Genomic DNA, 22,582 nt, shown 5'->3' on the forward strand with positions numbered 1-22,582 from the left:
TCCACTAGGATTTTACAGCAGGATAGCTAATGTGTGCTAGTTATCCTGCAGTAAAAACACACCTCTAATGGCAGTGAAGACAATGCCAAGATGTATTTTAATCTGTATTAACTAACCTATGTTACAGTCCTAGTGAAGACAATGTAGTTGTAGTTTTAACCTCTACTAACTATTTGAGGTAAACCCTAGATTGTTCTGTTGGGTTTATCTTGTCCAGCTAATATGGGTTAAAGGTACAACTGCCTTGTCTTTACTAGACTTGCAACATGGATTAGTTTATCAGGGATTAAAAATACACCCTTTTTCCTAGGCCTGAGAATTGGGCCCATTGTGTTTGGAGGACAGAGAAGGCTAGGCTTCTTGACATCCACTAAACCACAGCAAGTTCTGAAATAGAGATATACTTGGAAAGTCTTAACGAATCACATTGGGATCTCCTACTGACTTCTCGGGAATTAACTATTATTTTTTCCTTTCTTCTCTCTCTTTCTTATTTTTCTTTACTTTCTACCAGTGGTTTATTGGGAAGGGGCTGGGACAGGGGGTCCTAAACATTGACTCCAAACGTTCCAGCCAGGGACCATTTTCCTTTTTTCCTCCTCCCCCTATTTTTCAGTAGTTTCTATTATCAGTTGGTAGATGGATTAAGACACTGGGCTGTTTACTGAAGCCAGTAAACCCTTTGTGTGCCCCCCCCGCCCGAATTTCACAAATAAATCACTGCTCTCCTGCTTCATGCTTTTAATCAGCATCCCTCAAGGGAAGAGGAAAGAAAAGGTTAAAACACAAATCCGAAGTGCTGGCTCGGAGCTGCTGGGACTGATGAGGAGACAACCCCTCCTTCTAGGAAGAAGGGACAGAAGTCGGACGATAGGCTTGCATGAGTCCTGCTCCTAGGGGGTCATGATGGGGCCGAGCGGGCTGCGCCAGGCGCACTTACGGAGGCTAAGCTGTTATGCGGGGTGTCTAGGGCTCAGCTCATAAGGAGGACACGGAGCAGAAGCTCAGCTACTCGGGGGACGCCAGGGCCCATGCTGAGGCTCGTCTCCTTGTGCCGGCTCGGAGGCAGGGACCGGGCTGGGTGCTCTAGGCAGACCCCCTATGGCCAGACCAGGTGCCACTTGGGGCGGCTCCAGATAAAACAGCGGCTGGGCCATGTGATCCTGGCCGCTCCCTCTCCAGGAAGCGCCGCGGAGAAGAGGAAGCTGGAGCCTCCGTGGCGGAGGAAGAGCGCGGGGTGGTGTTTGGCCCGCACCCCTCAGCCTGGAGTCTGGGCGCTGCAGCTCGGACGGAGCAGGTAGGTCAGTCCCCACCCTGGGTGGGTGCCTGCCTTCGGGCTGCGGGGGAGAGAGAGAGACTCCGCCAAGCTACATTGTCCCCTGCTGGGAGGGTCACGGAAGACTTGTTATTTAAACCTTTCCCTCGCCTGTCGGGCCATTCAAGACGAGACACAAGAAATTCATTCCCGAAATCAAACCTAGGGCCACCCCCGGATCCCACCCACCCTGGGCCAACTATCGGGTCCCAAAGCTGCTGGGATAAAGTGATTCTGTTCCCATTTGCAGATACCCCCCGACCCCTCGTGCCTGTGGCGAGCGGAATCCGCTGACATCGTGCTGAACGCCCTTTCTGGGCTAGGTTATGGTCAAGAATCTGTTAGCTAATTTCACACTCATAGTTAGTCATGTTCTAACACAATAAAGAATAAATGAATGAAGACAACGCCTGGTGGGGAAGGGAGCTGCAGGCAAGATTCCTGCACCAGAGCCTGTTACGGATCCAATCACAGATGGAGAACAAAGAGGAAGCTCAAATATCAGGGAGTAGCCGTGTTAGTCTGTATCCATAAAAACAACAAGGAGTCCAGTGGCACCTTAAAGACTAACAGATTTATTTGGGCATAAGCTTTCAGGGTAAAAAACCCACTTCTTCAGATGCTTGTTTCAGAGGGACAAATGGTTGTTGCTCAAATTCTGTGGACCTACTTAATGTAGGGCTGTGCCTGCTATCAACAAACTAGAATGAGAGTAGGCAATGGAGAAGGCAAACTGGCTCCCTATTCATGCCTTTAAAAAAGGAAACAATGCTTTCCAGCAGGCTCCACTGGAAGGAAGGAAAATTATTTTTTAATTAATGTTGATTATTAGATATCTTAAAGTCATCCTGACATCTTGGACTGTCATGTAATTAGAAAAGTGTTTTATGGGTGCATCTTGAAAGGGTTTAAATAGAGAATCAAAACTGTTTTATATGCTAGAATCACTTACCCTATCCTACTGAAGTTATAGTTTATTACAAACTGTGCCATAAACTGTCAAGTAGCTTGCTGTGTTCTGCTAAATAGCTGCTGCCCTCATGGTGGCTGTACTTCATCAGTGGGCAAAATGATTCTTTTAGCTATAGTCCAATACAATCAGTCACACTTGCACTTTAATTTGGCTTTAGGCTCATCATTATGAAAATCTTCCAAGTGCAATTGCCACAATCGCAAAATATGTAGTATAGACCTTTAGTAAGGGCTTATAGTATTTCTGCCAGCTAATGGAGTTACTTCTCTAGCTCAAGTGGTAGAATACTGGGCTTTGTTAATTCAAATGGTGATGACTACCAATATGGAGGACATTATGCAATTGTTATTAAATATATGTGGGACCGGTTTGGGTAGGTGTACTGTCTATATGGAAAAAATAATCCAAGTTGCTTGTGGGGACTTGTGTCTGACAACTGCATACAGAAATTTAATTTAAGATACACAAATAACATCTGGGAGTTTTTAACTAATACTTTATTTTGACAGATACTAGACTATGTCTGTGGTTTTGGTACTGCTGTGTCAGCTGCCAATAATGTTTGCATTTCCTCATTGCATAAGAAGATTAAAGGATTCAAAGCATACAGGGAAAGAAGGTAACATTCTTCTAAAATGAAGCTATGCTTTCTGGAGTAAAACTACATCTTATGGCGTTCTATTGTGGAAACAATCTTTCGTTTAAAAACTAAAATGTGTAACACTGTTTTGTGATAGTTAACTAGCATTAGAAGCAACAGGATTTAGAGTGGTCTAAAAATCATATTCTTGCTTCTCCCATAATTTTAGAATAGTTGGATGTTTTTGCTCAAATGATCAGTCAAACAGGTTGTCGGTAAGGTTTCAGGAAAAACACAAATAAGACAAACAGGACAATACAGGCTCCTCTTAGGCCTCTGGACACCTGACAGTGACAGTTACCGTTGTCATCAGATTTTCTTAGTAAAGGGTCTGAAACAATAGTTCAGTCTCTATTAAGACTGCACTGCAGTGGTTCATATTTGGAAGGTTGGTTTTTGTTTTGTTTTTTTTCATTCTTGGCACTCAGAAAAGATCAAAGTTTTCATTTAAAAAATAGTTGATCATAAACTGTTTGTATCACCATATTTTCTTCTGACTTGACAGAACATTTGTTTGATTAAAGGACACAGTTTTCCACTCAGTGTGTAATTAGACTGTGGAACTCATTGCCACAGGATGACATTGGAAACCAAGGATTTAGCCAGACTCAGAGGAGTTGGACATTTTTATAGGGACAGCAAGGAAGATCTAGAGTTGTTAGAGACCTTCATGGGGACTGATTATCCCACATCTGCCTAGTGAGAGACTGCAAGACCGTGACGGATCAGTGGTCTGTCCAGTTTGGCAGTTATGTTCCTAGCAGCCAGTATTGAATACAACACATGGAAGCACTCTCATTTGGTTCATTACTTCAAAGTATTTGTGTATAGTCCATTATAATATAAAGAATCCAGTATTTCCAAATAACAAGAGTGCATATGGTTGTACAGACCAAGGTCTGTCCCAGCACTCCTGATCAGTGGTAGGGATCTACTACAGACCACCTAACCAGAAAAAGGGAGGTGGATAAGGCTTTTTTTAAACAGCAAACAAAATCATATAAAGTATAGGACTTGGTGGTGATGGGGGACTTCAACTACCCAGACAGCTGTTGGAAAAATAACACAGCAGGGCACTGTTATCCAATAAGTTCTTGGAATGTATTGGAGACATTTTTTTTATTTCAGAAGGTGGAGAAAGCTACTGGGGAGAGGCTGTTCTAGATTTGATTTTGACAAATAGGGAAGAACTGGTTGAGAATTTGAAAGTGGAAGGCAGCTTGGGTGAAAGTGATCATTAAATGATAGAATTCATGATTCTAACGAATGGTAGGAGGGAGAACAGCAAAATAAAGACAATGGAGTTCAAGAAGGCAGACTTTAGCAAATTCAGGGAGTTGGTAGGTAAGATCCCACGGGAAGCATGTCTAAGGGGAAACACAATTGAAGACAGTTGGCAGTTTTTCAAAGAGACATTATTAAGGACACAAGAGCAAACTATCCCACTGCACAGGAAAGATAGGAAGTATGGCAAGAGACCACCCTGGCTTAACCAGGAGATCTTCAATGATCTAAAACTCAAAAAAGGGTCCCACAAAAAATGGAAACTTGGTCAAATTACAAAGGATGACTATAAACGACACAAGTATGTAGGGACAAAATTAGAAAGGCCAAGGCACAAAATGAGATCAAACTAGTTAGGGACATAAAAGGAAACAAGAAAACATTCTACAAATACATTGGATGCAAGAGGAAGACCAAGGACAGGATAAGCCTGTTAACTCAATGGGGAAGAGAGGGAAGACAATAACAGAAAATGTGGAAATGGCAGAGGTGCTTAATGACTTCTTTGTTTCGGTATTCACCACGAAGGTTGGCGGCAATTGGATGTCTAGCATAGTGAATGCCAGTGATAATGAGGTAGGATCAGAGTCTAAAATAGGGAAAGAACAAATCAAAAATGACTTAGACAAGTTTGATGTCTTCAAATCACCAGGGCCTGATGAAATGCATCCTAGAATACTTAAGGAGCTGACTGAGGCGATATCTGAGCCATTAGTGATTATCTTTGAGAAGTCATGGAAGACGGGAGACATTCCAGAAGACTGGAAAAGGGCAAATATAATGGGAAATAAGCTGATGGTCTGTAATTTTCTGGGTTGTCCTTAACTTCTGTACCTGGAAAGATAATGGAGCAAATAATTAAGCAATCAATTTGCAAACATCTAGAAGATAATAAGATGACTAAGTAACTGTCAGCATGGATTTGTCAAGAACAAATCATGTCCAACCAACCTGATAGCTTTCTTTGACAGGGTAACAAGCCTTGTAGATGGGGAGTGCGGGGGGGAAGAGTGGTGGACATGGTATATCTTGACTTAAGTAAAGCTTTTGATACTGTCTTGCATGACCTTCTCATAAACAAAGTAGGGAAATGCAACCTAGATAGAGCTACTATAAAGTGGTGCAAAACTGGGTGGAAAACAGTTCCCAGAGAGTAGTTATCATTGGTTCACAGTCATGCTGGAAGAGCATAATGAGTGGGATCTTGCAGGAATCAGTTCTGGGTCCGGTTCAATTCTGTATCTTCATCAGTGTCATATAAAATACCCTTATAAAGTTTGCAGACAGTACCAAGCTGGTGGGGTTGTAAATGCTTTGGAGGATAGGATTATAATTCAAACTGATCTGGACAAACTGGAGAAATGGTCTGAAGTAAATAGGATGAAATTCAATAAGGACAAATGTAAAGTACTCCATTTAGGAAGGAACAATCAGTTGCACACATACAAAATGGGAAATGACTGCCTAGGAAGGAGAAAGGGATCTGGGAGTCATAGTGGACCACAAGCTAAATGTGAGTCAATGGTGTAACGCTGTTGCAAAAAAAGCGTACATCATTCTGGAATGCATTAGCAGGAGGGTTGTAAGCAAGATACGAGAAGTAATTCTTCCTCTATACTCTGCTCTGATCAGGCCTCAACTGGAGTATTATCTCCAGTTCTGGGCGCCACGTTTCAGGAAGGATGTGAACAAACTGGAGAGGGTCCAGAGAAGAGCAACAAAAATGATTAAAGGTCTAGAAAATATGACCTATGAGGGACAATTGAAAAAATTGGGTTTGTTTAGTCTGGAAAAGAGAAAACTGAGAGGGGACATAATAACAGTTCTCAAGTACATAAAAGGCTGTTACAAGGAGCAAGGAGAGTAATTGTTCTTCTTAATCTCTGAGGATAGGACAAGAAGCAATGATTTTAAATTGCAGCATATAAAGTTTAGGTTGGACATTAAGAAAAACTTCCTAGCTGTCAGGGTTGTTAAGCAATGGGATAAATTGCCTAGGGAGGTTGTGGAATCTCCATCATTGGAGATTTTTAAGAGCAGGTTAGACAAACACCATCAGGAATGGTCTAGATAATTAGTCCTGCCACGAGTTCAGGGAACTGGACTAGATGACCTCTCGAGGTCCCTTCCAGTTCTATGATTCTATATAGATTCTGATTCTGCAAGTCCTCTGCATGCATAACTGCCACAATATTTAAAATTACAAGTTGTTAATTTAATATTCTGTTTCAGATGTGAGACACAGAAAAGTCAGGAAATTCCCACAAAGCAACCATAACTCTGTTCATTACACACATGTTTAAAGCATTTAAGTGTATGCAAATATGTGCAAGTTTATTAGGTTGTTAACTAGTGTTAACAGGATGGAACCTGATTTGACAGTATTTTCTCCATTCTCCTGGATTTGAAAGTTGTTGAAAAATCTACCAGTTGAAGGATCAGGTTTTGATTTCAGTTAAAACACTTCTGTTTTGAAACACATTTTTTTTCAGTTATATCTGATAAGCAAATGAAACACTGCTGAAGAAAATAGGCAAAGCTTTTATTTTCAGTTTGATTAGTATAAATCAGTTTCAGAGTACTTATATTGATACACATTGCACTAAGGTGAACTCCTAGGGAAAACTCTATTTCAGCACTGCCCAAATGTACTTTTGGGGATCTCCTCCCACTCTTATTCTTTTTAAGGCTAGTCCCTTTCTCTGTGCTGTAAAAATGTTATAATCTTAAATGCCATAACTCCTTTTTAGTTGATGAAATAATGACAAGAAAATTCATCTTAAGATAAGTGGTTCCCCAAATTGTTCAGGTATAGTATTAAAGGCAGCAGCAATTAATATGAATGATACTGTAAGTCTTTTGGAATTGTCACTGAGAAAATACTTTGAGATACCATTGCAATGCTGAACAGTAACTATTAAGGGAAAAATTCCTGAGTGATGGGATAATCTATACCAGTGGTGGGCACCTGCGGCCTGTCAGGGTAATCTGCTGGTGGGCTGCCAGTCAGTTTGTTTACATTTGCATGGCCGCCCGCAGTTCCCAGTGGCTGCTTTTCGCCATTCCCGGCCAATGGGATCAGAAGGAAGTGGCGGCCAGCATGTCCCTGTGGCCCGCGCCACTTCCCACAGCTCCCATTGGCTGGGAACAGCGAACCGCAACCACTGGGAGCTGCGGGCGGCCATGCAAATGTAAACAAACTGACTGGCGGCCCACCAGCGGATTACCCCAATGGACCGCAGGTTGCCCACCACTGATATATACAAACGAATTGTCTAACAAGCACATATCTACTTCGTGACTGAATAACTTTATCCTGAATCTTGTCTGTCTCTCTTTTTATGCAAGTGGACTTAGTTTGTAAGAATGCTCTTCCTGCTTTCATTAACACCTTTGCACACTAGAGAATTCTTTTTAATTAACCCTCTAGTCATTTCACTTAGCAAAATCATCTACTTACTTATACTAGAAGCAGGGGTGACTCCAGGCCCCAGCATGCCAATCACGTGCTTGGGGCAGCAAGCAGCAGGGGGTGCTCTGCCGGCGCCGTGAGGGCAGGAGGCAGGCACGGGAGGTCCTCCAAAGCCGTGGGACCAGCGGACCCTCCGCAGGCAAACCGCTGGAGGCAGCCTGCCTGCCATTCCTGAGGCGGCAAAATCCCTGGAGCCACCCCTGACTAGAAGTTAATTTAAAACATTTCAGCTGCACAGAAAACCAGGTCAGAAGATTTCTGTTGTTCAAAGATGAGTTTTCTATTACAAGTTATAGTAGGGACAGGCTAAAACTTGAGCCCAGAAGAAACGTGATGAGAAAATGCATTCCAGTATCTTTAAGTCTGCTATAACTGCACTAACTCTTCTGGAATCCTACCTCACAACTAGGGTGAGTGAGTTTATTTTCCGAGGCTCCTAACCAGCTTCTAAAAATGGCAAAAATACAGATGAGTTGTTAAAAACTCTGCCTAATCAAAGATGATGTCAGCAAGAACCCCATCATGAACATAATGCAGAAGTGAAAGTAAGCCAGTACGACGTGCTGGAGTGGACCAGTTTCCTTGGTGGTGATTTAAAGGGCCCGGGGCTCCAGCCACTGTGGGGAGCCCCAGGCCCTTTAAGTCACTGCTGCAGCTCTGGCAGCCAGGCTCAGGTGGGGATTTAAAGGGCCCAGTGCTCCTGCCACTGTGGGGAGCCCCCGGGCCTTTAAATAACCCCCAGAGCTCCAGCAGCCAGGCTCAGGCAGGGATTTAAAGGGCCTGGAGTGCCTGCCAGTGCAGGGAGCCCAGGGTCCTTTAAAGTGCTGCCGGAGTTCCGGCAGTGGGGCTCGGATGGTTCTTTAAAGGGCCTGGGGCTCCCTGTGGCAGCTAGAGCCTCTGGCCCTTTAAATCCCCACCTGAGCCCGGCTGCTGGAGCCCCAGCAGCGGCAGGGCTCCGAAGGCGCTTTAAAGGCCCCAGAGCTGCCCTAAGCGGTGGAACCCCTGGCCGTTTAAATCACCGCTGAAGCCCTGCCGCCCCGGGGTGGTGGCAGCAGGGCTCCAGTGGTGATTTAAAGGGCCTGAAGCTCCGCAGCGGCTGGAGCCCTGGGCTCTTTAATTCACCCTTGAAAGGCAGCTGGGAGCCCCAGGGTGATTTAAGGGCCCTGGGGCTCCCAGCCACAGCTGGAGACCCAGGGCCTTTAAATATTGAAAGGCCCCGTATCTTCCAGTTGAGGTCACAACTCCTCTCAGGACTCCAGTGTACTGCTAAGTCCTTTAAGTTACTTTCACCCCGACCTAATGACCGTAGAGCAGCATTTACGTGAAAGGTATGAAAATAATGTATTGCCCTTTTTGTTTAAAGCTTCAGTCTACCCTTAAATGTTGTTCCTAAATAGTGTGATATTAAGAAGAAATTAATGGGATTTGTCCACTGTGCTGATGGAAACCCAATTTCTAAATCAAAGACTAGAATTCAGATACCAGACTGTGTGAAAAGGAATGTATGCCTAGGATTTTTACTGGAACATATCAAATGAGGTAACCCTTAGGCTTTTTCAAGATGCGGGATACTGGATCTTGCTCAGTCTGGGTCTGCTTAGAAGTCCATCTTAAAGTAATTGAATACTACAAGGAACCTTAGGATTCCCAGGGACTCCAACACTTCAGCAGGGTCAATACCACAGCTTTGGTCACTTGCATTTCAGACAGCTGGCATGAGGACCAAATCCTAAAAAGTTGCTATGAGAAAGTCTGCAACTATTTGCAAGGGAGAGAAAATATTTCAGTTTGCATGTGGAACAGGCAGAAAGAGAACTGCTTTATTGGCAGCAAAGAAAATGATTCAGGAAGAGACTTTGAAGTCTCCTTTTATATCAGGTAAAATGGGAAAAAAACAGAGAGATGTTTTTCTTTTGAGATTTTAAAGAGCTCCAGAGGTTTTTTTTGTAAGAATACCAGAACTATCCCCCTAATTTAACTGTTCTAAATTATTTTTTTGTTAGTGTTTACATCGGAAAAAGAAGCCAATTTGTTCATTGGACGACATCTTCTGTATAACAGATTTGATTTTGAAGTATTTACGCCTGGTAACCTAGAAAGAGAATGCTATGAGGAGCAGTGCAATTATGAAGAGGCAAGAGAAATTTTTGAAGACCCTGATAAAACGGTAATTGCTTTGATTTAGTTTAAAATACTGGGAGGCCATCAGTAGATTATTATTATAAACTACTACAGCCCTTCAGAAGAGATCACTTAAAATAGGAGTTCTGCCATTATTATTTATATTACAGTAGAACCAGAAGCCCCAGTTAGATGGGGCCCATTGTGTTAGGAATGCAGTGAACACACACAAATTCACGGTACGTGCCTCAAAAAGCTTGCAGGCAAAGGCTATGATTCTGCGAATACTTACAGACATAAGTGAGACTTCGGTAGGACTACTCACAAAAGTAAAGCTAGGCGCATGCATAAGTGTCTTCAGAACTGGGAACTTTTTTGGGGAAAAAAGTGACCTGGGAAGGGGATAAAATCACACAAATAATGTTGTGTATTTTATACTTTTAAAAAATGGATATATAAGTGCCAACTATTTCCATCTCCTGTCACTCATTAATTGGCTGATTTTATATACAAGTTACAGCAAAGAGGAATCTTGAGAAGAGGGCAGTGGTGACCTTGTGGATCAGTTAAGTGAGAGTGTTCCATGGATAAGGAGCAACTTGGAAGATGCTACTGTATAGTGAAAGAAATCTTTGGCAGGAGAGGGAAGAGGTGTGTAAGACACACACACACACACAATGCAGATAAAGGCAGTACTTGCAATCCTCCAAACAACTTCTGCTGCCTGTAGTGCAAATTTGTCCAGGGCCCCTGCCATCCTCTGCAGCTGCAGAAGGAGCAAGCAGTGCACCCTCTCCCAGGAGGATGGAGCTGCCACTAGAGTTTGAATTCCTTAGGAGTCTCCCAGGAGGAATTTTACATGACTATATTGTATTTTCCCTGGAGGCTTCTGCTGCACAGCAGCTTCTTTCTCCGGCCCCCAACTCCACACCTTTTCCAATGTGGATTGTGGCTTAGTCTCAGTCTTAACTATAGGATTAAATTTTATACAGTGCATTACTGTCTTTAGTCATAAAATATTCTCTTATATGCATCATATTATTAACTTATGGAACTCACTGTTCAAGGATATTACTGAGGCAAGTAGCTTTGTAAGATCAGACACTTGCATGAATAGCATTGGAACTTACACTAACTAGGATAAATTACAACTACAACCAATCTCCATAGTCAGTCTAAGCTAATTATTAAGTGATATCAAGAAGAAATTTCTCTGTATGATAATAGTATTGCAATTTAGAGGTGTTCTTGATTTGTCTCTTTCCCTTTCTTTTAAACAGCTGGCATTTCTTTCTATTGGTTTAGGTGGACCATTGGTTTGTTCTAATATGGCAGTTTTTTATGATGTTATACCTGAATATACAAGTGGAATTTCAGCCCTGGGGTAAAAAGGTGCAACTTTTGACTTCAGTGGGAGTTGTGCCCATTTATGCCATGTCTAAATTCTGTCCACAATCTCTTATTTAAGTTATACATCACATACAGGCTTGAACTATTTAAAAAAAAAATTTTTTTTCATAGATGACTTTTTGGAAAGAATATTCCATTAAAGGACCCAGCACAAAATTTGGTAAGCTCTGATCTTGACTTATCTCGTTTCTTTCCATTACATTGCAAATATTGCTCCCCTCACACATACATTCTAGAACCTCCCTCCCCCTCTAAATATGTTGCAATTTGTCATCTGGTCATAGACTCATAGACTCATAGAGTTTAAGGTCAGAAGGGACCATTATGATCATCTAGTCTGACCTCCTGCACAATGCAGGCCACAGAATCTCATCCACCAACTAAGTATTCAGCTGGCACAGTTTTATAACCCTTGATTACTGTCTTTTTATATTTTTTGTGCATTTATGTATTTATATTTTATATACTGAAATGTGTATTACATAGTATCTAATATATGTGTGAAGTTCGGGGAGTTGGAGGCCTCTGGCCCTTTACTATTGCATATTGAAATATGAATTAAGCTATCCATTTCCTTGTATGTATTAGACAATATAGAAACTTTACAACTATAATTCTGCTGCTTCCTACTTCTGTTTTTATTTTGTATTGCAATAGTTTATAGAGGCCCCAGTTAGGATCAGGACCTCACTGTGGTAGGTGCTATACAGAGTGAAAGTCAGGATCTGCTCTGAAGGACTTCATCTGATAAAAGATGCAATAAGTGTGTGAAATAACAATTGGTGGGGATGGAGTAGTGGAGAATCTCAAAAATATGCATATATAAATGATCTAGGAGAAGAATATTTGTTAATTTTTGCTTTTGGTTGGGGTGGGTATTAATGTCTTGGGGTGGGCATTAAAGTGCCGGATTGATGTGATAGCTTGTCATGTGAGAAGACTAATAGAAAGGAACCTACTACTATTAATCTTACTATAACATCTCTCTCAAATCTTCATAAAGAGAGAAGACCACCACTGCTGGAGCATTGTTAATAATGCTATAGTGTTAGTCAACTGGAAATAATTACTAATTTCTGTTCAGGTGGTGAAGCTACACAAAAAATTGATGTTACAGGACTTCTGACTGGCCTAGTTGCTACTGGAGTTCTGTTGGTTTTAACTGGATTCCTTATTTATTATTTCTGGAAAAACAGATGCAAAGCAAGACAATCACCTGGGTAAGGAACTGAGAATATTTCACTTTACTTTCATAGAAAAAACTTTAGTAATATAGGTGGAATTTTCAAAATCATTCTGCTCTCAGTGAAGTGAATGGAAATGTTACTATTGACAGTGTTAGGTCACTACTAAATGCTTTTGAAAATATCATTCTTAGAGTTAAGGTTATACAAGATTGTAACTATAAATCACAAGAAAATATATAAAACAAATAACCTTTGTATGGGTGAGAGATCCAGTTTAAACAACATTTTGCTGGGTCCCAAAATCTTTACCAAGAAAAATGGTTTCAGCATGAGGGAGCCCTGAGCCAGATCTGTTTTTTGAAACCTGCAATGGAGGAGGGTGAACTGGTTTTAAGAATAGTTTTAGATATTAGGATTTGTAACTGCTGGAGAGATTGAATTATGCTAGAGGAAGTATGAGTGGACTTAACTTTTTCCAAAGAATTAGCTTGCTGAGGATTCACAGACTCCTAAAGACAGCCTTTCTATGAGCTTCACAATGAAAACTACTAGTGTAATACAGTGGAATCTCCTTAATTGGCACGGTTAGTAACTAGTATGTTTATCTGAGATTCATGAGAATATTTTGTGCTGTGATAAATATAATATGCTGTAAAGCAGGAGATACATAGCAATAAATGCAGGCTTGCAAGCATAAATTCACAGCAGTAAACAATGTGAGAGGCTTACAGATGGCACTAAGTATGCCATTTGTTCATCACTGAATTGAAATACTTGTGTTAGGCAATTGTATTTAAAGAGTTAAGTGGACTCTGTGAATAGCTACAGGAGGGAAATAAAGGTAAATCAGATTTTAGTTTACTCAGTCTCACTTGTGGACTAAATGATATGTAATAGATCTTTCAGACTTCAAAAACTTGTTTGGCCAGCTTCTTAGTGTAAATCTCCTCTCCAATTTTCTTTCTGTTTTTAAAATCTATGGCAGTTTTGGTTACTTTCCTTTCAACTGCATCAGTTTTTTAAAAATACAATTATTTACAAAGAAGTAAACTGAATGCATTTTTAATTGAAAATACATCTTTAAACCTAAAATTATCAAGTATAGTGCTATTGGATATCTGCTCCTCCAGGGTTGTTGTGGGGGGAACTTCTGTGAATTTCATGAACCAAATGTATATCTATTTGCAGTATAAGCATGCGTTCTTGTTTCTATACAAGGTGATGAAAGGATGGAACCATAAAGTCTGATTTTTTTTTTTCCCCAGGGCTACGTTCACCATCATAGTATAATCTGTGATACTACCCACACTAAGATTTCCCTTATGACTAAAAGCTTTACTACTATCATTTTGAAGCACCCATAAACTCCATAGAACATTGAGTATTTAAGAAACAAATATATTTTATTAATATTCTATTATTACTTAAGATATTTATTTTACATATGATTCTGGAATATGATTTAAAAACTAGACTGTGTACTAGTACTTGAAACACTAAACTTGAGATCAATTATATAAGTAATCAGCACTTAATGATCTTAAAGAAGAGTGCTTGTCAGTTCTTGTAAACAGCACTTTTTTTTTTTTTTAGCAGCATGCACACTGTGGCATACATGGAAATATTCCAATGATCTAAAGTGCAGAAAACTGCACTGAATTTTGATGATATTAAATAAAAGTGTACATAAAATGACAGTAAATTGAGTTACATTATTTACGACAGTAAATATCTTTGCAACTTAAATATCTATTGAGATAGAAAAAGCTGATTTGTAACTACTTGTTTTGGAATCCTTTTAAAGGGCTCTTCTCTACCTGTTAAAAGCAAATCCTGTCCGACTTCTATAAGTATAGTAGCCCCTCTTCTAGTGAAAGAGGCACAATTCTGCAGCTCAAAGGAGGAGTGGACCTTTGCATAGTTCTTCTGGGATAGGGAGCTGAAGTAATTTGGAGGATCCACTGCTACATGGATCCTCTAGCCCTCCTCCTCTCAACCTTACAAGTATGAATGGGTAACAAAGTTACAGGAGCTATTCCAGCCATTGCCGTGAAGCAACTGTCATAGTGGGTCCTAGAGGACGATTCTACCCCATCCTTGTCTCTGTCAACTTCTGCAGCACTTAACTCAGCCTAGGTTCTGGGGATACCCATTTGGCCCATGCTGTTTAAGATTATTAAAAATGTACTTGCTTTGGCAAAAGGCTATGTAATCCTCTCCTTCATGTAAAAAAAGGAAAATATCATTCATAATACTTTTAACTCTGTTAGGTACTCAGACAGTGTAAGAAGTAGAAGACATTCATCTATCATCTTCAGAAGACATGAAGAGGTTTCTTTAAACCCACTCCCTCTAAGAACAGGTGATGAGTCAGGACTGCCAACTTATGAAGAAGCTGTGACATTAGGTGGAAAATATGATGTCCCACCACCACCATATCCGGGGCCTGCAAAAGGGTTTAAGATGTTTAAAAAGTCTATGTCACTTCCTGCCCCATTGTCCCAAACTTGACTCTGGAGGAGTGCGGAATTAATCTTCATTGGAAGATGTACATTTGAAAAGGGGCAGTACCTTGCAGGACATTTTTCACAAATGTGAAAGACTTAAAGCTCTTCAGCACAGCTAGGAGCAAGTGAATTATTTCATAATGGAAATGAAGTTATTGTTTTGCAAAAGTTTGATGTCTTTTTCCAACATGAAACTTGTTTATACAGGTTTTTGGTGCTAGAGCTGAACCATGCATAAAGATACTAATCTTTGAGCTCCCATGCATTTTGAGCCAAGTATCAAACTACTGTTATTCCCTTACTAGTTTTATTTACTGTTTATTCAAAAAGAAAAAGATTTTTAATATTAAAATTGGACTTAACACTAACCATTTTTTAAATTAAAACTTTAAACCACTGTGAATATATTAAGCATTGAATAACTAACAAAATAGATACCTCATTTGGTTGCTAGGTGGGTTTTGTACTGGTTCTAGAAGTAGTAATGGGCTGTATTGACGAAAGCTAGTTAATCTGTCAAGCTTGTATAGTGTTATGGTTTCTGTATTAATTTGTCTAATTTTAAACATTAACTGGGCAGTATGAGACAATACTGCAATAATGTAGATTTTACATGGCAGGAAGCCATGCTTAGGAGGACAGAGGATATTCTCTTTATGAAAATCATGGTTGGGGTTATCTAAAATAATGACTACATGTATTCTCCTCAACTTCATCATCTATTTACTGCTCTCTGTTGCAGAACAGTAGTTATTGCTAGGCAAGTCAGATAGGTGTCTTTCCCTAGATCCCATTAACAACCCACCCATAGCAATGGCTAGTTGGTAACTAGTAGGATCATTTCTCTCCTTCCACATCTCCACCTTAATATACACAGTGTGAATTTTCAAAACGTTGTCTGGGGAAGCAACTTCTCCTTGAACACAACTTCCATTGATTACCTTAGTCTTGGAGGCTTAAAGTCAAGACTTCTGGCTGATAAAATGAGTCCAAAAGTTGTTCCTGCATGCTTGTGCAGGTCATTTACATTGCCCTGCTGGAATGTTGAGATTTTAGAAATCTCTCATCCATAGAATGTCTAGTAAGACATTGGACAAAATTTTCAAAAGTGACTAATGACTTTGGTTACCTTCATTTCTGGAGCTCCAATGGGAGACACTTTTAAAATTGGAATTATTTAAATGTATCACCAGTTGAACATTCAGAAGCTGAGTTGCTTTTGAAAATCTTGGCCAATGGTTCAATAGCAGCAAATTAAATTTAAACTTGTATTTAAAATGGTTCATTTGTATTCAGTCACTGTTTACATTTACAGGTTGAATGTTTACTTGTAATAATTTTTTTTGACAGAGAAGTTCAGTGAGAAATTATTAATGACTCCATATCACTGTCTTAAATCTAAAAATCTCTTATCTAAAGAGAAATTGCTGGAATACTTGAAAGGTATAGGGTGCACTGAGAGTACGACGTAAGGCCAATCTTGCCTATAAGTAACTCGCATTGACCTAAGTGGATGGATAATTATTTTCTTGTTACTGACTGACAGGATTGGGGGTCAAATTGGTTTCTCTTCTGTCTCTGTCAGACTTGCTTATAGCTGATGGCAAGTCACTTAACCTCTCTGTGCCTTACCCATTTAACAGATTGAAAAGTATAATACTTACCTCAGAGTACTGTGATGTTTAAGTCATTGCCATTCATACTTTGAGTGCTTGGAGATTCTTGGTTGAAGAGTGCCATAGATCATTTTTAACTGCTGAAGCCTTAAAGACTGTGTCCAATCTACTTCAAAGACTGCATCTCAACTGATCAGCTGATATATGAAGTGTGAGCCAAGAGTCTCATGGCGTAATCACAAGGAGAGTGGAAACCACACATCATGAGTGAGAGGTGCTTGACCATTGCATTAACTTGTCATCTGTATACCCCAGTTCCCAAGTCTGTTAACCTTCTACTCACTTTGCAAGGCTCATTTGCTCTCCCAGGCTTTTCCTGGGTGAAGAGAGCTTCGTAATTGGATCGGAGAGATTTGAAGGGGAAAGGTCTAGAGAGGTTTGGGACATTGGTCTCAATTGTTATATGTTGTACATGTGCCAAAAACATTGCATTTTTTTTTTAAATATAAATAAAACATTATATGAAATAAGGCCAGAATAGTCGCTTGAATGTAGAATCTGACTCTTAATTCATAAAAGGAGGAAGTAATTACAAATGGGTGATTGCTGACAACAAAGAAAAAATGTTGACATCAGCAAATTACAGTTTTGAAATATTGTGGGTATTGGTCTACCTACTTTCCTTACACCATTTTTGTCAACTAATGGACGTCCATCAGTTTCTGCCAGAGTCAATGCACCTGGCTTCAGTATAGGTGCCTTCTGTAAATCCATGCTTTTTCAATTATTATACCAAAACTGGATGGAGCATAAGTGCTGATTTGGAAAAGAAAAGTTAATACAAGGAAGATGGCTCTCGGTATGATAAATTCATCCTGAACTCGAAGAGCACCAATTGGTGCAACAGAGATTATAGTTTTGTAAAGTACCACCCTACACTCTAAAAGGTGAAACACTCTTTTGTTAAACTTCATATGATGGGATTATTAATGAAATCATTTCAACAATGGGAAGTGAATGAGAAGATGTAATTGCTTCTCTAAATCACCTGTTCAGCTATTGCTGGGAAACAGGCTTAAAAAACCCCCAACAATCTAGTTAAAAGTAGGGCTGTCAAGCAATTAAAAAAATTAATCACAATTAATCACACAAAACATAATTATTTGCACAATTAATCACACTATTAAACAATAATGGAATACCATTTATTTAAATATTTTTGGATGTTTACTACATTTTCAAATACTGATTTAAACTACAATACAGAAAACAAAGTGTACAGTCCTCACTTTATATTTATTTTTGATTAAATATTTGCACTGAAAAAGTGTTTTTCAATTCACTTAATACAAATACTGTAATGAAATCTCTATCATGAAATCTCTATCATGAACTTACAAATGTAGAATTATGTCCAAAAAAAACCTGCATTCAAAAATAAACAATGTAAAACTTTAGTGCCTACAAGTCCACTAAGTCCTATTTCAGCCAATCACTCAGACAAACAAGTTTGGTTCCAATTTGCAGGAAGATAATGCTGCCAGCTTCTTGTTTACAGTGTCACCTGAAAGTGAGAACAGGCATTCACATGGCACTGTTGTAGCCGGCATTGCAAGATATTTACGTGCCAGATGCCCTTAAGATTCATATGAACCTTCAGCCACCATTACAGAGGCCATGCGTCCATGCTGATGATGGGTTCTGTTTGATAACTATCCAAAGCAGAGCAGACCGACGCATGTTCATATTCATCATCTGAGTCAGATGTCACCAGCAGAAGTTTGATTTTTTTTTTATTTATTTTTTTTTTTTGGTGGTTCAGGTTCTATAGTTTCTGATCTGAGTGTTGCTTTTTTTAAGACTTTTGAAAGCATGCTGCACACCTCATCCCTCTCAGATTTTGGATGGCACCTGTCATGGTATCTTTCCCCAATCTGAACCTTAAAGTCCAAAAGTTGGGGTACCAGCATGAATTCCTCTAAGCTTAATTACCTGCTTAGATCTGATAAGCTGCCACCTATCAGGAATTCCAGTGCCTGATACACTCTGGTCCCCCCAAAACCTTCCCTCGGGACCCCCAAGACCCAGACCCCCTGGATCTTAACACAAGGAAAGTAAAACCCTTTCCTCACCGTTGCCTCTCCCAGACCTCCCCTCCCTGGGTTACCCTGGAAGATTACCGTGATTCAAACTCCTTCAATCTTAAAACAAAGGGATTCCCCCTTCTCCCCTCCCTGTTAAGTACAGCTTCAATTCCCTTGAGCCTCAACAAAGGGAAAAAATCAAACAGGTTTTAAAAACAAAACTTTTAATAAAAAAAAGAAAGAAAAAGGTAAAAGTTATCTCTGTAATTTAGATGGTAAAAATTACAGGGTCTGTCAGCTTATAGAAACTGGAGAAAAAGCCTCCTCCAGCAGAAATACAATTTGAAATACTTCCAGCCAAATACACATTTGCAAATACAGAAAACAATCAAAAGACTATAACCGCCTTTCTTACTAAATACTCACTATTCTGAATATATAAGAGACTGTAGCAGGGAGATTGGCAAGAAACCTGGTTGCACGTCTAGTCCCTACCAGGACCCAGAGAGAACAAAGCCAAACCCAAAAAACACAAACAAAGGCTTCCCTTCACCGAGATTTGAAAGTATCTTGTTTCCTGATTGGTCCTCTGGTCAGGTGTTTGGTTCCCTGTTTGTTAACCCTTTACAAGTAAAAGAGACATTAACCCTTAACTATCTGTTTATGACAGCACCTCAGATTCTTAAACCTTGGGTCGAGTGCTATAGCTATTTTTACAAATTTCACATTGATACCTTCTTTGCATTTTGTCAAATCTGCTGTGAAAGTGTTCTTAAAACGAACAACATGTGCTAGGTCATCATCCAAGGCTGCTATAACATCAAATGTCAGAATGTGGGTAAACAGAACTGGAGACTTACTGGATTTTTTTTTTTAAACAATCATCATCAGCATGGATGCATGTCCTCTGGAATGGTGACTAAAGCATGAAGGGGCATATGAATGATTAGCATATCTGGCATGTAAATACCTTGCAACACCAGCTACAAAAGTGCCATGTGAACGCCTGTTCTCTTTCAGGTTACATTGTAATTAAGAAGTGGGCATTATCTCCCATAAATGTAAGCAAACTTGTTTCTCTTAGCAATTGGCTGAACAAGTAGGACTGAGTGGACTTGTAGGCTCTAATGTTTTACATTGTTTTGTTTTTGAGTGCAGTTATGTAACAAAAAAAATCTATATCTGTAAGTTACACTTTCACAATAAAGAGCTTGCACTACAGTATATGCATGAGGTGAATTGAAAATTATTCTTGTTTGTAATTTTTACAGTGCAAATATTTGTAATAAAAATAATAAAGGGAGCACTGTGCACTTTATATTCTGTGTTGTAATAGAAATCAGTATATTTGAAAATGTAGAAAAAACATCCAAATATTTAATAAATTTCAATTGGTATTCTATTGTTTAACAGTGAGATTAATCGTGATTAATTTGAGTTAATCGTATGAGTTAACTGTTATTAATCAACAGCCCTCGTTAAAAGTTTAAGATGTGCACTGCCTCGTTAAACACAATTTGTCTAAACTTTGTAAAGCCAAACTATTTTTTTTAAATTGATTAAAACATTTTACAGATTACTTCTTTAAAATAAAATATTTAGGGTAGTATAACCTTGTTGAAAATACTTTTATAGGTTATTTTGGACTAAGCAGCTTGTGTAATTTTACAGTTTGTTTAAAGGATCAACACTTACTTGGACTACAAAATATGAAGCCACTAGTTCTTCTTCGAGTGCTTGCTCATATCGATTCCAATTAGGTGTGCGCGCGCCGCGTCCACATTCGTCGGAAGATTTTTACCCTAGCAACACTCGGTGGGTTGGCTGGGCACTCCCTGGAGTGGCGCCGCTATGGCGCCGGATATATACCCCTGCCAACCCAACGGCCCTTCAGTTCCTTCTTACCGCCCGTGTCAGTCGTTGGAACAGTGGAGCGCAGCTTAGCTGATCTCCACCTCCCTAGCTACTCGTAGTTCTTTTATTAATTCTTGTGTATATAGTTATAAATTCTATAGTTATAGTTAGTTTTATTCATTCTTTGTTATATAGTTAGTGTATATAGTTGAGAGGGGTTCGGGAATTAGCCCCATGGCCGGTTCACCGGGCTTCAAACCGTGCTCGACCTGCCACAGGCCGATGCCAATGGGAAATCCCCACGACTCTTGCCTTATGTGCCTTGGGGAATCCCACCTCTCGGATAAGTGCCGGATCTGTAAGGCCTTTAAGCCCAGGACGAAGAAGGAGTGGGACTTTCATCTGAAACAGCTCCTGATGGAGGCAGCTCTTACTCCTCCTCCCTCGGCACCGAGTGCTGGACAGTCCACATCAAGCAGAAGCATCACTTCAGCACTGGATTGAGCTGGTACTGCTAAGGCCCCTCGGCACTGACTGTCGCCGGCACCATCGTCTGCTCGGCACCATTCCCTCTCTCCGCGGGTTAAGAAGCATAAGACTCCTGTGGCTTCCATGCCACCTGCACTGCAGTTGGAGCAACCGCCTAAGCCGGACCGCCCGGCACCGATACCTGCTGCGGCACCGACAGCTTCGGCACCATCGATTCCGGTCCCGCAAGGGCCATCGAGTCCGGTACCTGAAAGCTCCCCGGCGCACGCCATGGTTGAGCTCACAATTCCCTCCACGCCGGAGACTTTTTCTACGGCGAGGGAGCTGATCGCGCTGACGGAGTCCGCGCTGCCTCAACCCCTGGCACTGCCGGTGAGGGTCATTCAATCAATAGGCAAGCCTGCCCTGCTGAGGCCACCCTCTGTCGGCATCGTCGAGAGGCACCAATCATGCTCACGGTCCCACCGGCGCTCTCGGTCCTGTCGCCGATCACGGTCCCAACGCCACTCGCAGTCCCGGCACCACTCTCCATCTCGGTACCAGTTGCACTTGCAGCACCGCTCAGTGTCCCGTTCGCTGGACAGATACTCTCGGCACCAATCCAGCTCCCGGTACCGTTCCCGGCACCGCGCCTCTCGCAGCCGCTCCAGACGTTGAGCCTCCAGATCCCGGTTGACCTCCTGGCACCGCTCTGGTCGCAGGTCCCGGTCTCATTCCCAGTACCGGTATGGCAACTGGTACTGCTCTCCGGTGCCACACAGAGAGAGGTCGTTTAGAGATGGAGACCCTTCCCAGGGTTTTTTGGCTCCTCCTTGGTCATCTCATCACACATCTGTGTCATCTCACGTGGACAGTGCTTCCTATGCACAGGACCGTGACTCAGATGTGCCGGGCCGTGTCTTCCAGGAGCCCAGGAACAGGGTCCCCATCAGTGGTCATTCTGGACACCTTGGGCATACCATCAACCCCAAGGTGCGCCTCCCGCACCGCACCATCGGAACACCGGGTGCTGGAGGCAACGGTCAGCCGCCCCCCTCCTGTGGGTACAGAGGAGGCTCTCATTCAGCCGGCAGTGTCTCAAGTTCCACCTGAGACTGATGTTACTCAAGAACAGGAGCCCACACAGGACCCTCTTGTCCCTGGCCTTTCCTTTTCCTCCTCTCCAGATGAAGCGGTGGCGGGGACATCCTCCTCGGGCCCTCCTCCAATTGACCTGCGAACACATCAGGACCTCCTGAGGCGGGTGGCCCTGAATATGAATCTTCAGGTGAAGGAGGTCCTGGAGATAGAGGATCCGGTGGTGGATATCCTGTCAGCTGACACCTCCACAAGAGTGGCTTTGCCGTTTATCCGTATGATACAAGCAAATGCCAATACCATCTGGCAATCTCCAGCATCTATTACACCCACGGCCGGGGGAGTTGAGCGGAAGTACATGGTACCCTCTAAGGAGTATGAGTACCTGTACGTGCACCCTGCTCCCTTGTGGTGCAATCAGTCAGTGAAAGGGAACGCCATGGCCAGCAAGCTCCTGCTCCAAAATCAAAGGATGCTAGGCGCATGGACTTATTGGGCTGCAAGGTATACTCTACTGGGGGTCTCCAGCTCTAGGGTGGCAAACCAGCAAGCC

The 22,582-nt window shown here is 41.4% G+C and overlaps 1 protein-coding gene across 1 annotated transcript; it reads left to right on the plus strand.

Annotated features, from left to right (window-relative positions):
• The first annotated feature begins 1,244 nt into the window (after positions 1 to 1,244).
• Positions 1,245 to 16,996, plus strand: PRRG4 (proline rich and Gla domain 4). Its single transcript, XM_030562613.1, has 6 exons — positions 1,245 to 1,297; positions 2,798 to 2,907; positions 9,688 to 9,851; positions 11,327 to 11,375; positions 12,300 to 12,435; positions 14,673 to 16,996. The coding sequence occupies exons 2-6, from the start codon at positions 2,808 to 2,810 to the stop codon at positions 14,911 to 14,913; spliced, it is 690 nt and encodes a 229-aa protein (XP_030418473.1). The 5' UTR covers positions 1,245 to 1,297; positions 2,798 to 2,807; the 3' UTR covers positions 14,914 to 16,996.
• Positions 16,997 to 22,582: the final 5,586 nt, after the last annotated feature.

The sequence above is a fragment of the Gopherus evgoodei genome, chromosome 4 (genome assembly GCF_007399415.2).
Source record: "Gopherus evgoodei ecotype Sinaloan lineage chromosome 4, rGopEvg1_v1.p, whole genome shotgun sequence".
NCBI lineage: Eukaryota > Metazoa > Chordata > Testudines > Testudinidae > Gopherus > Gopherus evgoodei.

Excerpts from the sequence above, each read along its gene's own strand:
- PRRG4 (XM_030562613.1), top strand. The coding sequence starts at position 2,808 with ATGTCTGTGGTTTTGGTACTGCTGTGTCAGCTGCCAATAATGTTTGCA. Across the intron at positions 9,852-11,326 it reads TTGAAGACCCTGATAAAACG|ATGACTTTTTGGAAAGAATA; the intron begins GTAATTGCTTTG and ends TTTTTTTCATAG. Across the intron at positions 11,376-12,299 it reads AGGACCCAGCACAAAATTTG|GTGGTGAAGCTACACAAAAA; the intron begins GTAAGCTCTGAT and ends ATTTCTGTTCAG.